General features: G+C 41.8%; 1 protein-coding gene across 1 annotated transcript in view; it reads left to right on the top strand.

Annotated features, from left to right (window-relative positions):
* LOC310878846 (putative flavin-containing monoamine oxidase A) overlaps positions 1 to 12274 on the top strand; it is a gene marked incomplete at its 3' end in the record, with an annotated part of 115201 nt that extends 102927 nt beyond the window's left edge. Inside the window, exons 11-12 of the mRNA XM_083793261.1 lie at positions 6722 to 6822; positions 11899 to 12274. Of these exons, the coding sequence (XP_083649387.1) occupies positions 6722 to 6822; positions 11899 to 12274 (477 nt within the window). The remainder of the gene's footprint in view (positions 1 to 6721; positions 6823 to 11898) is intronic.
* Positions 12275 to 13026: the final 752 nt, after the last annotated feature.

Genomic DNA, 13026 nt, shown 5'->3' with positions numbered 1-13026 from the left:
GTTTATTTTATACATTTTATATTAATGTTTTATAAACATTAATAAGTATTCATATCAAATTCAGAACAGTCATGTGTCCAGTGAACAGCAGAGTATAACAACTGAACAAACACAATAACAGCAACACCTTCGTTCAGGTTGTGGTGTTGTGAAGGAACGTGGAACGTTCATTCAAAGTCATTTGAATGCAAATAATGAAGTACACCTGCATTCTTTCACCTGGTTGAAGTGTAAATAGGGTTAATAGGCTACATGTGAATATGATCATTCACTATAAACAATGCCTTCAAATGCAGAGATTAAGCGTGTTAATGGTCACTGGTTGTCTGCCATTGGACAAATCGCCTGTTAATGAGTGACGAGTTTCACCAAAACTACAGAAATAAGTCTATCACATGAAACTATCTACAGTTCCCAAAATAAAGACCACCCACCCACAACCACCGCAGTTAGTTATATTATATCAGGATACTTTACCATACGCATTGGTTAAATCTGTATAACATTTTATTTCTAAAAAGTTGCAGCTTTACATAGTACACAAGCCTTCACATCTTGTCTTTTACAAGTGTATATATACATACAAGTATTGGGCCCCTATTAGCCTACATGAAAGAGCTTATAGTTGTCCCCTGTTGTTGTTGATGTTCTATTCGTTTTGGTTTTGTGTATTATTTTTTGTTACAAACACTTTTTTTGGCACAACTGACTATTTTCTACCAAACACTCTCCATTGGGACTCCTACTGGAGACTGATGTTATCAAACTATATGCTATGGATATTATGTACATACACTGAGTATATGGATAAATATCTAACTATTGAATAAGTGGATATTAATTAATTGTTACTGCAGCAGAGCCATTAAGAGGATTTCTCCACATTATTTCAGTAACATCAGAACCAAGTAGAACCAGCTCAACAATAGAATCATCAGCCACCAATCACAACCTAAGAAACTGCTGCATGTGCTCCACCCCTCCCCCATGTCCCATGCAACATTCTAGAAAGAAACTGCTAACTGTGAGATTGCTTTGTTTCTAAGCTTCATATTTAATATATGAATCTATCTACATCCAATATAGAGTATCTGACTATGATTATTTAAATTATTTATTTGGAATACCCCTTGAGATCTCGTTTTCGACTATCTGGTCTAATAATATTGAATAATTGGATATTACCACTGACCACAAGGGAACAGTGTGTACAACCTGTGAACTTCTAAATTAATATAATTACTAAAAGCTTTTCCTCACATATCACAATTATTTGGGTTTCTCTACAGTGTGAATTATCTGGTGTGTTTTAAGGTTGCCCATTCGAGAGAAATGTTGTCCACACTGATCACATCCATAGGGTTTCTCTCCAGTGTGAATTCTCTGGTGTATTTTAAGGCTTGGCATTTGAGAGAAGTGTTGTCCACACTGATCACAACCATAGGGTTTCTCACCAGTGTGAATTCTCTGGTGTGTTTTAAGGTGGGTCAAATGAGAGAAGTGTTTACCACAATGATCACATCCATAGGGTTTTTCTCCAGTGTGAATCCTCTGGTGTGATTTAAGACTTCCCATTGTACGGAAGTGTTGTCCACACTGATCACACCCATAGGGTTTCTCTCCAGTGTGAATTCTCTTATGTGTTTTAAGGCTGTCCATTTGAGAGAAATGTTGTCCACACTGATCACATCCATACGGTTTTTCTCCAGTGTGAATCCTCTGGTGTGATTTAAGATTTCCCATTGTACGGAAGTGTTGTCCACACTGATCACACCCATAGGGTTTCTCTCCAGTGTGAATTCTCTTATGTGTTTTAAGGACGTCCATTTGAGAGAAATGTTGTCCACACTGATCACATCCATAGGGTTTCTCTCCAGTGTGAATTCTCTTATGTGTTTTAAGGCCGTCCATTTGAGAGAAGTGTTGTCCACACTGATCACACCCATAGGGTTTCTCTCCAGTGTGAATTCTCTGATGTCTTTTAAGGCCGTCCATTGTAGAGAAGTGTTGTCCACACTGATCACACCCATAGGGTTTCTCTCCAGTGTGAATTCTCTGATGTCTTTTAAGGTGTGCCATTCGAGAGAAATGTTGTCCACACTGATCACATCCATAGGGTTTCTCTCCTATATGAATTTTCTGGTGTGTTTTAAGGCTTGACAATCTAGAGAAGTGTTGTCCACACTGATCACAGCAGTGGTATTTTTGCTTAGCCAAGCTTCTCTGTTCATTCACCTCTGGTAGAACAGGGAAAACAGACTGATGATGCAACACTGAATTGGAAACAAAAACAAAGGAAATGTTTAGAGGCATTCCTGGACTTAAAATAGCAAAAACTAGTGTGAATCCATTTATAATTTGATTCTACAATCATTTTATATTTTAGAAAATACACAAAAACAGGTAGTCAATGCTAAAATAAATCAAAACAAACAAATGACTAGATTTTAAAAAAATCATTACGGCATGCTGTATATCCATATAGACACAGTAAGTAACTTACAGAGGTCTTGATGATCCTTGGGTTTGTTAAGAGAGTTCATCTTCAGCTGAAGTCTGGAGTCCACAGTCAGATGAGATCAGAAATTATAGATATCCTGGAGGAGTTGTGGAGAACTGACAACTACAAACTCTTCTTATACTGGAGAGCCTGAGGTAGAACCACTAACTGCTTGGTGTTGATTGGCCAAAGAGTGGAACAATAGTCATCAGCCACCAATCACAACCTAACAAACTGCTGCATGTGCTCCACCCCTCTCTGACTCCTCCCCCAGGTTATGCTCTATGCAACATTCTAGAAATAAACTTTGAACTGAGATTGCTTTGTAAGCTTCATATTTAATATGAATATATCTATATCCAATATATCTGGATAATATATGTATAGTCTAACAATATTGAATAAGTGGATATTAATTATACTTGTTACTGCAGCAGATCCATGAGAGGATTGCTCCACATTCTTTCAGTAACATAGAACCAACAAGAAAAACAGTTTTCCAAAACACTATTTGTCTACAGTGGTGGGGTTTCTGTACAGGACTGGTCAATGCCTATAACAAGAAATTAGTATATTGTCAAATCATCAAAGTCTCATAGCCAATTGTGCTCTACTGTTCTCATTTAATCGCTTATCTATATTTACAGTGAAATCCCATTGTGTAATGTGTAGGCCTGTGTGCAGAAACATGTGTCCATAGTGTAATAAGGCATTATTAATTCATGACCAGGATAAGTCAGGATAAATCAGGATAAGTCATTATCTGTGTAATAATTATATCCTATATCCATCATTACATTGTTATTAACAACAGAGACACAATAACAGCAACAACTATTTTCTAAACCTGGGAAACCTGGACAACTTTATGTCTTTAAGTCATTGTTCAGGTTGTGTTGCTCTGAGGGAATGAGGAGCACTCAGGTGTGTGGAATTAGTTTCAATAGGGTGGTGATGACTGCAATTCAATGTTTATTCAAATGCTAAATAATGAACAAACCCCACATTCTTTCCCCAGGTTAAAATGTAAATGAGGGAATGAGGAGCACTTGTGGAATTAGTTTCAATAGGCTTGTCTGCACTTTATTAAAAAAACAAATCTAGCTGAAATGACCATGTCATTAATCCTACCTTTATTTTACTACCTAGTAGTAGTACCTAGCTGCTGGATTTCATAGTGAGTAATTATGAGTAACACATTATCTCTTAACAGTTAACACACAGCCTTATTGTGTCTCGGTTTTCTCACTACAGAGTGTTTCACTGTTGTCTTGTAAGTTGTTACTCAGGGTATTTTAATTTATGTTTGTATTTTATTTTATGCTGCGTTTTTAAAACAAACATTGAACTAAAAACAAACATTTTACCTGTATAAAACTCAATCTAATGCATTGAGAAACAGAACTGACTTAATAAATAAGAGTGACGACATACCTGCTGTTTACTGGGAGTTCTTCCACATGTGGTGCATAAAAACTGCTGGTTTATAATAAACCTTTAAATCAGTATAGTAGTTCATCCAAAAACGACTTATTTTCTACCAAACACACTCCATTGGGACTCCTACTGGAGACTGGTGTTATCAAACTAAATGGTATGGATATTATGTACATACACTGATAAATATGTCCAATCTAACTATTGCATAAGTGGATATGAATTAATTGTTACTGCAGCAGAGCCATTAATCTTTAGGATTTATCCACATTCTTTCAGTAACATCAGAACCAAGTATAGAAACAGCTCTGGTGAAGAAACAACTGCTCATACTGTGATTTACATCCCAGTGTCTTACTTTATCTGTTTGTTATTTTATAGTTTTTCTCTCTCAACTGACTTTTCATGTGTTTATTTTATACATTTTATATTAATGTTTTATAAACATTAATAAGTATTCATATCAAATTCAGAACAGTCATGTGTCCAGTGAACAGCAGAGTATAACAACTGAACAAACACAATAACAGCAACACCTTCGTTCAGGTTGTGGTGTTGTGAAGGAACGTGGAACGTTCATTCAAAGTCATTTGAATGCAAATAATGAAGTACACCTGCATTCTTTCACCTGGTTGAAGTGTAAATAGGGTTAATAGGCTACATGTGAATATGATCATTCACTATAAACAATGCCTTCAAATGCAGAGATTAAGCGTGTTAATGGTCACTGGTTGTCTGCCATTGGACAAATCGCCTGTTAATGAGTGACGAGTTTCACCAAAACTACAGAAATAAGTCTATCACATGAAACTATCTACAGTTCCCAAAATAAAGACCACCCACCCACAACCACCGCAGTTAGTTATATTATATCAGGATACTTTACCATACGCATTGGTTAAATCTGTATAACATTTTATTTCTAAAAAGTTGCAGCTTTACATAGTAGGCCTACACAAGCCTTCACATCTTGTCTTTTACAAGTATATATACATAGTATTGGGCGCCTATTGGCCTACACATTTTCTTTCAGAACGAATGTTTTTAACTCAAATCTTTGCTTCTGGGAGGTCACTGGAACATCATATTTTTGAGAGGCGGTCAAATACATATATTTTGACATGAAATATTGAGAACCACTTATATAGAAACATTAGGTTTTTCAGAAATTTGTCATGAATTAGAAGACATTTTTTTAAATTTTGACGTTGGGGTTAAAACAAAACCCACTCTACCCGGGCCGCCATCGCTGTGCTGCTTTGACTCACTGCAATGTTGCTACACTGGCCCATTTTACTTTTAGTCATAGTCTCTTGAATAGTTTTCATTTAGTTTTAGTCACATTTTAGTCACCTGGAATGTCTGTGTTGGTCTAGTTTTAGTCGACTAAATCTACTGTTTTATTTAGTCGACAAATGTATTTTGGCGGGCCTTGATGCCGTCGTAATGTCTGTTTTTACTTTTGCTGGAAATTGCCGATCTACAAGCTCACAACGCATCGCGAGCTTGTAGATCGGCTATTTTCAGCATGCAGCCAAGTGTAAAACTAGAAAAAGTGCCCTTCTGGGCACAGGTCTCCACCAGGTTATCCACAGATCCGTGCAGTTAGAGGTAAAACACTTTTGGGACAGTTATAGCGCCACCTTGAGGCTGAGTTGAAATTGTTCATGTGGCATTTCGTCCTCGGCCTAGTGGAAATGTGGGTGCACAATTTCAGGGAAATCACGCGATGTGTTCATGATTTGCAGCATTTTGTTTGAAACTGAGCACTCCTGTGAATTTTAGAAGCCAATCTTAACCAATCAGTATGGAGTCTGAGAAATCTGAAAGACCGGTTTGGTTGAATGGCTCTAGAGAGACTGTGTACCAATTTGCGTGATGTTTGGACAAAATCTGTAGGTGTGGTGTGCAAAAACTTGTTTTGCACAAAGCGGCCTCCTGGTGGCGCTATAACAGGCCGTTCTGGAAAGTTTGGGGCAGAGGTTCATGGTTGGCATCCAGGGAGTGTGTGTGCAAAATTTGGCATCGACCAGGTTAACGGTGGCTGAGATTAGCTGGTCACGGACGGACGGACACACGGACGGACGGACGGAGTGCAAAACATACTCTCCCCATGCCTTCGGCTGGTGGAGACAATGACTTATACTGGATCTCCTGTCCACTAGTCCCTTCCTAACATTTTAACCTAGTTTTTATTTGTTGACGAAATTGTCAGCAGGCCTATATTTAGTTCCACTTAGTTTTCGTCAGTGGAAATTAGATATAGTCGACGAACATTTTTGGTCTTAGTTTTAAAGGACCACTTCACCACTTATCAACCTATTTTCATATAATAGGTCCTCACTAATAATCATGGAAAAAATGGTGCCATTTTCTAATGTAATGTCTGTGTCTCATAGGTCGTCTGTGGGCAGAAACCGTCTTCCAGTGACATCATCGATGGGGAATACAAGCAAATAGAAACTGCAGGCTTTCTAGTCCTGAAAAGTTGCAATGCGAAAATGGAAGCCATCGTTCTCACGATAATGAAAATTTAAATATTTTTGTAAAAAAAAAAATCATGTTTAAAAAAAATCTGCCTAATGATGATGTCACTGGAAGACGTTTTCTAAACTGCCCACATCCGTCCTATGAGACACAGACTGCCTTTTTTTCATGATTATTAGTGAGGACCTATTATATGAAGATAGGTAGAAAAGTGGTGAAGTGGTCCTTTAAAGTCGACAAAAAAACAACAACACTGCTGTTGTCATCATACTGTATGTATACATGTGTACATTACAGGACTGGGCGAAGGAGGACTACAGCGGGGGGTGTCCTGTTAATGTCATGGCACCGGGCCTGCTAACGTATTACCACCCCAGCCTGAGGAAACCCTGCGGCAGGTAATCAGCCCTACCTACCTACAGCTGGCCATCGAGGCCCAGCATGTCGCAACGCTCTCTCTCTCTCTCTCTCTCTCTCTCTCTCTCTCCAGGGAGAAACTTGCTCCTTACTCTGACATATGGTACTGTGTGTGTGTGTGTGTGTTCTCTCTATAGGCCTACTTATTTTCTTTAAAGAGTAATTGGCTGTCCAACCCCCAGTGGTGATTTTCTCTCCTTTATTGAGATAGCAGGTGTGTTCCTGGGGAGATAGCACGGGGCTGCCAGCCAACAGGAGAAAAATCTCTGGTGGGATTCTATGCTATAGCCTTGCGGGGGGATATAATGTGGGTCTCTCTCGCTCTTTTTTTCTCTCTCTGAGCCAGCCGGTTTTAACAATATTTTCACAATCTCTGGGCGTTCGGTCGGGTATAGCAAAGGGAAGCAACACGTATATGCAGTGGGAGAACAGCAGTGTGCTGTAAAACGCCCACCTGTCAATGTGTGTGTGTGTGTGTGTGTGTGTGAGCGCATTCTTATCGTTGTTGATACAGGTCTTTGTGATATGAATCTACAGGTAGATTACATACATCGTTATGATGCATGTCTGCCTTTTTTTGTATGTCCTGTTGTTAAAAAAAAAAAAAAAAAACATTCAGGACGGGAACCCCTTTTGGTGTTTTAGCTCCTTCTGGATGGGAACCCTTTTTGGGGTTCTTGTTGCTATAGTAAATGGCAATATAACATTTTTGAAAATAGATTTGAGACATTTCTGAAAACTTTAGGTCTGTATTTAGAAGGCATTTTTAGAATCGGCCTTAGTCCAGGCCTGACATAGAAGTTTTAAAAATGTCTTTCAAATTCTGACAATTGTCTGAAAAACCTTAAGTTTCTATATCAGTGGTGCTAAATATTAATGTAATTGGCCGCCGACCCCCATCTGAAAATAATAGTTGTTCCAGGGACCCCCGACCCCCCCCCCCCCAAGAAGCAAAGATTTGAGTTAAAACCGTTCCCCCTGAAAGAATATATGGTCATGCTCGTAGCGCTATGAGCTTGTAGATCTGCCATTTTTCAATAGCTAAAGTATATAACGCTTAAAACACCAAAAGGGGTTCCCGACCTAAATGAGTTAAGAAACCCAGACACAAAATACCTGAACTGCATGCAGGCTGCCCGCCCAAAGATCTCTCACATAACCTATACTCCACTCCGTTTTCATCCAATTCCAAATTGAGAGTACAAATGGAACCAAAATCTGCAAGGGTCTCTCCGGAGAGGGAACAAAGTGGAAACCAGATGGACCCACCCTTGGCTATAGATCTCTCTCTCGTCGGAGTTAAATGAACGCTGAGCGTTTCATACTGCGTATACTAGACGCGCCGTGTGCCTATACAGAGCAGTGACCTGAGCAGAATGGAGAGCAACAGCGGTGATTATGCCCCCGCTAACATGCATTAGTCCAGTTCTAAAGGAATGGACACGGGGCCAACGTGGCATTCTCATGGGACGACGGCCCCCTTAAACCATTCTGGGCGGGGGGACCCCTTTTCTGTCGTTCCAGGGACCCTAACCCATGAAGCAAAGATTTGAGTTAAAAAACCTTCACTCTGAAAGAATATATATATATTCAAAGATTTGTGCCACATTTTCGCGATTTCTTTCAAAAATAGCAGACCTGCAAGCTCGTATAGCGCGGCACTCTCTACGAGAGGTCCCTGGAACGACATATTTTCAGATGGGGGGTCGGCGGCCCAATTACATATAATTTTGGGAGTCCTTGACATGAAAAACATGTTTTATTTTTCATAAAACTGTGATGATTAAAGTAAGGCTAATTTTGTTAGAATCGTCCTCCAGGTCTAAACGGGTTAATCCATTTCTAATGGCCTGTTAGGAGATGCACAATGCCGAACGAACGAGAGAGAGAGAGAGGGAGAGGTGGATAACGAAGAGAGGCAACCGGAGGGGGGGAGGGGGGGGAGGGCGTCGGTGTGTGTGTGTGTGGGGGGGGGGGGGGGGGGAATGCATTTCCATAATGACATTACGTCCACAGGGAGAGAACAGGGAGCTCATTGCATATAGCGCGACTAGAAGAGGAGCCGTGGACGGGATAGCGTTCCTACCCCCTCATACGGGAGATGGATCCTCTCAAGGACATGCTTGATGCTATGTGTGTCCTTGACACACATAGCCGCACACATGTAATCAACAAAAGTCTTGAAAAATGACAATTCGCAGCGTTTGCTGCGTTTTACGCGAGGATGAAATTCGGACATTACCAATTTAGCGTCCCTATTCTGAGGGACGATAAGCCAAATTGTGAAGGACACTTTTTTTTTTTTTAGATTGATTCCATCATCCTAATATAAATGCACCACGTCTCTGTGTTTATACGTATACGTCTGTATAGCCCCGAACGGAGTGAGTGAACTCATGCTTCCTTCAATGCATGAGGAGTGAGCAGGCTGCTTCTTAGGGGGGGGGGGGGGGGGGGGCAGTATAGAGATGGATTACAGCATGTTTTGTGTGAGGGTACCCTATGGGACACGGGGGAGAACATGTGAGGGTACCTACCCTAGGAGACACGGGGGAGAACATGTGAGGGTACCTACCCTAGGGGACACGGGGAGAACATGTGAGGGTACCTACCCTAGGGGACACGGGGAGAACATGCAAACTCCACACAGAAAGGCCCTTTCGCCAACCCCGCTCAGAATTTGAGCACTGATGACGCGAAGGAGAGAAAACACGCCCACAGCGCCCCAGGTGCACGGGAATCGAACCCAGGACCTTCTGCAGTAGCTGTGAGGCGACTGCACCACTGCACCCCCGTCTACCACCTCGTTAAAAAAAGAAAGATAATCAGCATTATACGACAGGTCGTTTCTCGGAAGCAATCGGATTGGTCGAAACGGCCTTCTAGCCGTGGTTCAAACGAGCACCACTCCACACCTATAATCAAAACAAAGAATTCAGCTGCTCTGTTTTCCCAGAGCGCAGCAAACTCGGTGGCTAGGCTAGCTAGTTTCTTGGGACGTTTGTGGTCGTAGTGACTACATCTGTCATTAAAGAAATACGTTTTTTTTTCAGCTATTTTCTTTTGTAGTTTTAAGGGTAACTGTTTGCAATATCACACGAGAGGGGGTGGTTTAACATTGCATGAACCCATTCTGACCGGGCACCCATTTTGGTGTCAGCATCATGTTATGCTTTAGCTATTGAAAAATAGCAGATCTACAAGCTACGTAGCGCGCCACCGAGTGGCGCGCTACGAGCTTGTAGGTCTGCCATTTAAAAAAAATCAAAGAACGACTGACATTTATAGAATCTGATCTCAGGTCAGAATGGGTTAATGACGTTAAACCACCCCCTCTCGTGTAATATCGCTTAAATCGTCACTTAATTGCGGCGTGACGAGGCACCCATCATGACACAAACGGCAGTTTAATTCCATGTGAATTCATCGCACAGAATAAACGCTGTGAACATTATCTTCGTATTGCCTTATTCTGAATATACGCTCTCGACTGGGTAGATTGAAATGGAATAAACATGGTCATTAACCACAGGACTTACAGGTCAGCAAGTGACGCTAATACATATTGATGTGAAGGGTCATGCCAAAGGGATCATAAGGGCCATGCCATCTTCGGTCATTAATTGCACTGTGCTGCATGTGCGTAAAATGCTAGCCTAATCGGCTTATTTACTTATTCTGTACAGGGGTAATACTGACATTGCAGTGTGCATATTAATGTTAGCTGACGATGCCCTGATGACTGGCAGGGTGTGATTAGTATTTCACTCAAGCTAATAAGTGTTTGCCTATACAGCCCATTTGAGGCGATTCTGGGTCGTCTGGTCAGAGCACTTTTCTATTATTCCTAAATAGATAAACATTGCATAAGTGCGAGGGAGTGTTTTAGAGGGAAAGGGAGAGAGAGAGAGTGCACAATGCAACAAAGGAGCAAAGCACCAAGCATAAATTGACCCCACGGTATTTATGCATAAATGATTTCTTTGCAAGCGGAATAAACACTTTGTGTAGAAAGCAGAAAAAAGAAAGAAAAAAACTGAGCGCACCCACGCTTTCCACTGTGGTCCAGGCCTACATTTCATCTGAATGGTGAACACAGTCTGTATCTGTTCAAATAACCAGCGTCATTGATGGATTTGCTAGTGTTGCGCGAATCCAGTTTCCTGGCAGAATTTCAGCCTTTTATTTTTCTTGCATCTGAACTGTCAGAGAAAGCAGCATGTCTGCCGGTGGCAGACATCTTGCAATGCAGTGCATCGCCACACGCTGCCAACTTGTAGATCTGCACTTATCATGCACGCATTTCCCAAACAGAGAGCATGTATTTTATTCAGTATGACCAAAAGGATAAAACACCACCTGTGTGGAAAATGAGGAGGGCGTATATAAAAGCAGGGGCATGATTATCCACTTTAGTGTAGTTTTGGTTTTAGTCATAGTTTCTTGAATAGTTTTCATTTAGTTTTAGTCACATTTTTGTCACCTGGAATGTCTTAGCGTTAGTCTAGTTTTAGTCGACTAAATCTACAGTTGATTTAGTCGAACAAAATGTATTTTGGCGGGACTTGATGCCGTCATAATGACTGTTTTGCTGAAAATACCCGATCTACAAGCCCACAACGTGTCGTGCTGCGACGCGTTGTGGGCTTGTAGACCATCTATTTTCAGCATGCAACTAATTGTAAAATGACTTATAGTGGATCTCTTGTCCACTGTAGTCCCTTCCTAACATTTTACTCTAGTTTTTATCCCATTCTGGGCGGGAACCCATTTTGGTGCACTGTTATGCTTTAGCAAGCTCGTAGCTTGTAGCGCGCCACCGAGTGGCGCACTACGAGCTTGTAGGTCTGCTTTTTTTTTATTATCGAAGAACGACTGACATTTTTAGAATCTGATCTCAGGTCAGAATGGAAAACTGTCAGGATGTAGAAGTCATTTTTATAATCTGATCTCACGTAGAATGGGTTATTTGTTGACGAAATCAACACCGTTATCCATTATCCACCCCAGCAAATCGAACCGTGTGTGTGTGTGTGTGTGTGATATTCACGTTCCAGGATCCATTGGGCGGGCACCGAGACGGCCACCCGTTGGTGCGGCTACATGAGCGGCGCGGTGCAGGCGGGACGGCGGGCGGCTCTGGAGGTCCTGGCAGAACTCTGCCCCGTGGCGCTGACCCCAAAGGAGCGGGAGGAGAAGGCACAGCAGCAACACGACGACACGGACGTCCCAGCGTGGCTGACGACGACGACGTCAAATTCCAAATTCCCGTACCTGAGCGGAGCGGTGCTCGTAGCGACGCTAACGTCCGCTGCAGCTCTCCTGCTGGCTCGCCCTCAGCTCTGCCAGAGGTGGATCGCACAGGGCCAAGGTTTAATGTGGAGATGCTTGGCCAAGTGTAAGGAGCTGATGGAAATCATAGTTGTACGTTGATGGGTACAAATTAATATTGTCCTAAGTCTTGTTCACGTGGAAAGGTGGACTGTCGTTGAAAGCAGCAGCAACAAATGCCCACAGGGGTGCATACTTAGTTTAGACTAGTCATTGGTTAGACATAAAGGTTGGGAGAGGGTTAAGGTTGGGTTTAGGTGTGCTGCCCCGTGGGAGGTTAGGGTGAGGGTTTGAGATATAGGTTGTAGTTGTAGCAGGACTAATGACTGGTCTAACCAATGACCAGTCTAAACTAAGTACTGTAAACTAAAGCTATAATTTGTTCATTTCATACCAATAGACGTATACTGTAAGCTACTCATTCACAAAAGGCAAAGGCAAAAATTGGCATTTAATCAAGAAAGAAACTATAGTTCCTTCAGGAGCGGGCTCACTGCCGTTGACGGTTCAGCGTGTGGTGGCACTTTTAGCTTGCGTCCTATAGCCCAGGGTTGTTCCCAAACTGTGGCGCGCGCACCCCTTGTGCGAACGCCCTCTAGGCGGGGACGCGTGACATGAAAAGGGTAACGGGGGGGGGTTTTATGGCGTTATTTAGCACAAAACATCCGGTAAACCACTGTTGTAAGGAGATGTATAGAGCAGCTGCATGTCTCTCAGTGCAGTGACATTCTGTTTCGGCCAAATACAACAAGACTTAGCGTCAGCACGCCACGGCCAAAATAGTTTGGGGGCCGCTGCTATAGCCCGCATGTTGTTGTGAAATAATGTGACGTAGTGTTATTAATGTATGTATG

This window comes from Protomyctophum parallelum (genome assembly GCF_964188405.1).
Source record: "Protomyctophum parallelum genome assembly, chromosome: 21".
NCBI classification, from domain to species: domain Eukaryota; kingdom Metazoa; phylum Chordata; class Actinopteri; order Myctophiformes; family Myctophidae; genus Protomyctophum; species Protomyctophum parallelum.
Note: the sequence above shows the minus strand (reverse complement) of the source record. Positions and strands in the feature narration are given on the sequence as shown.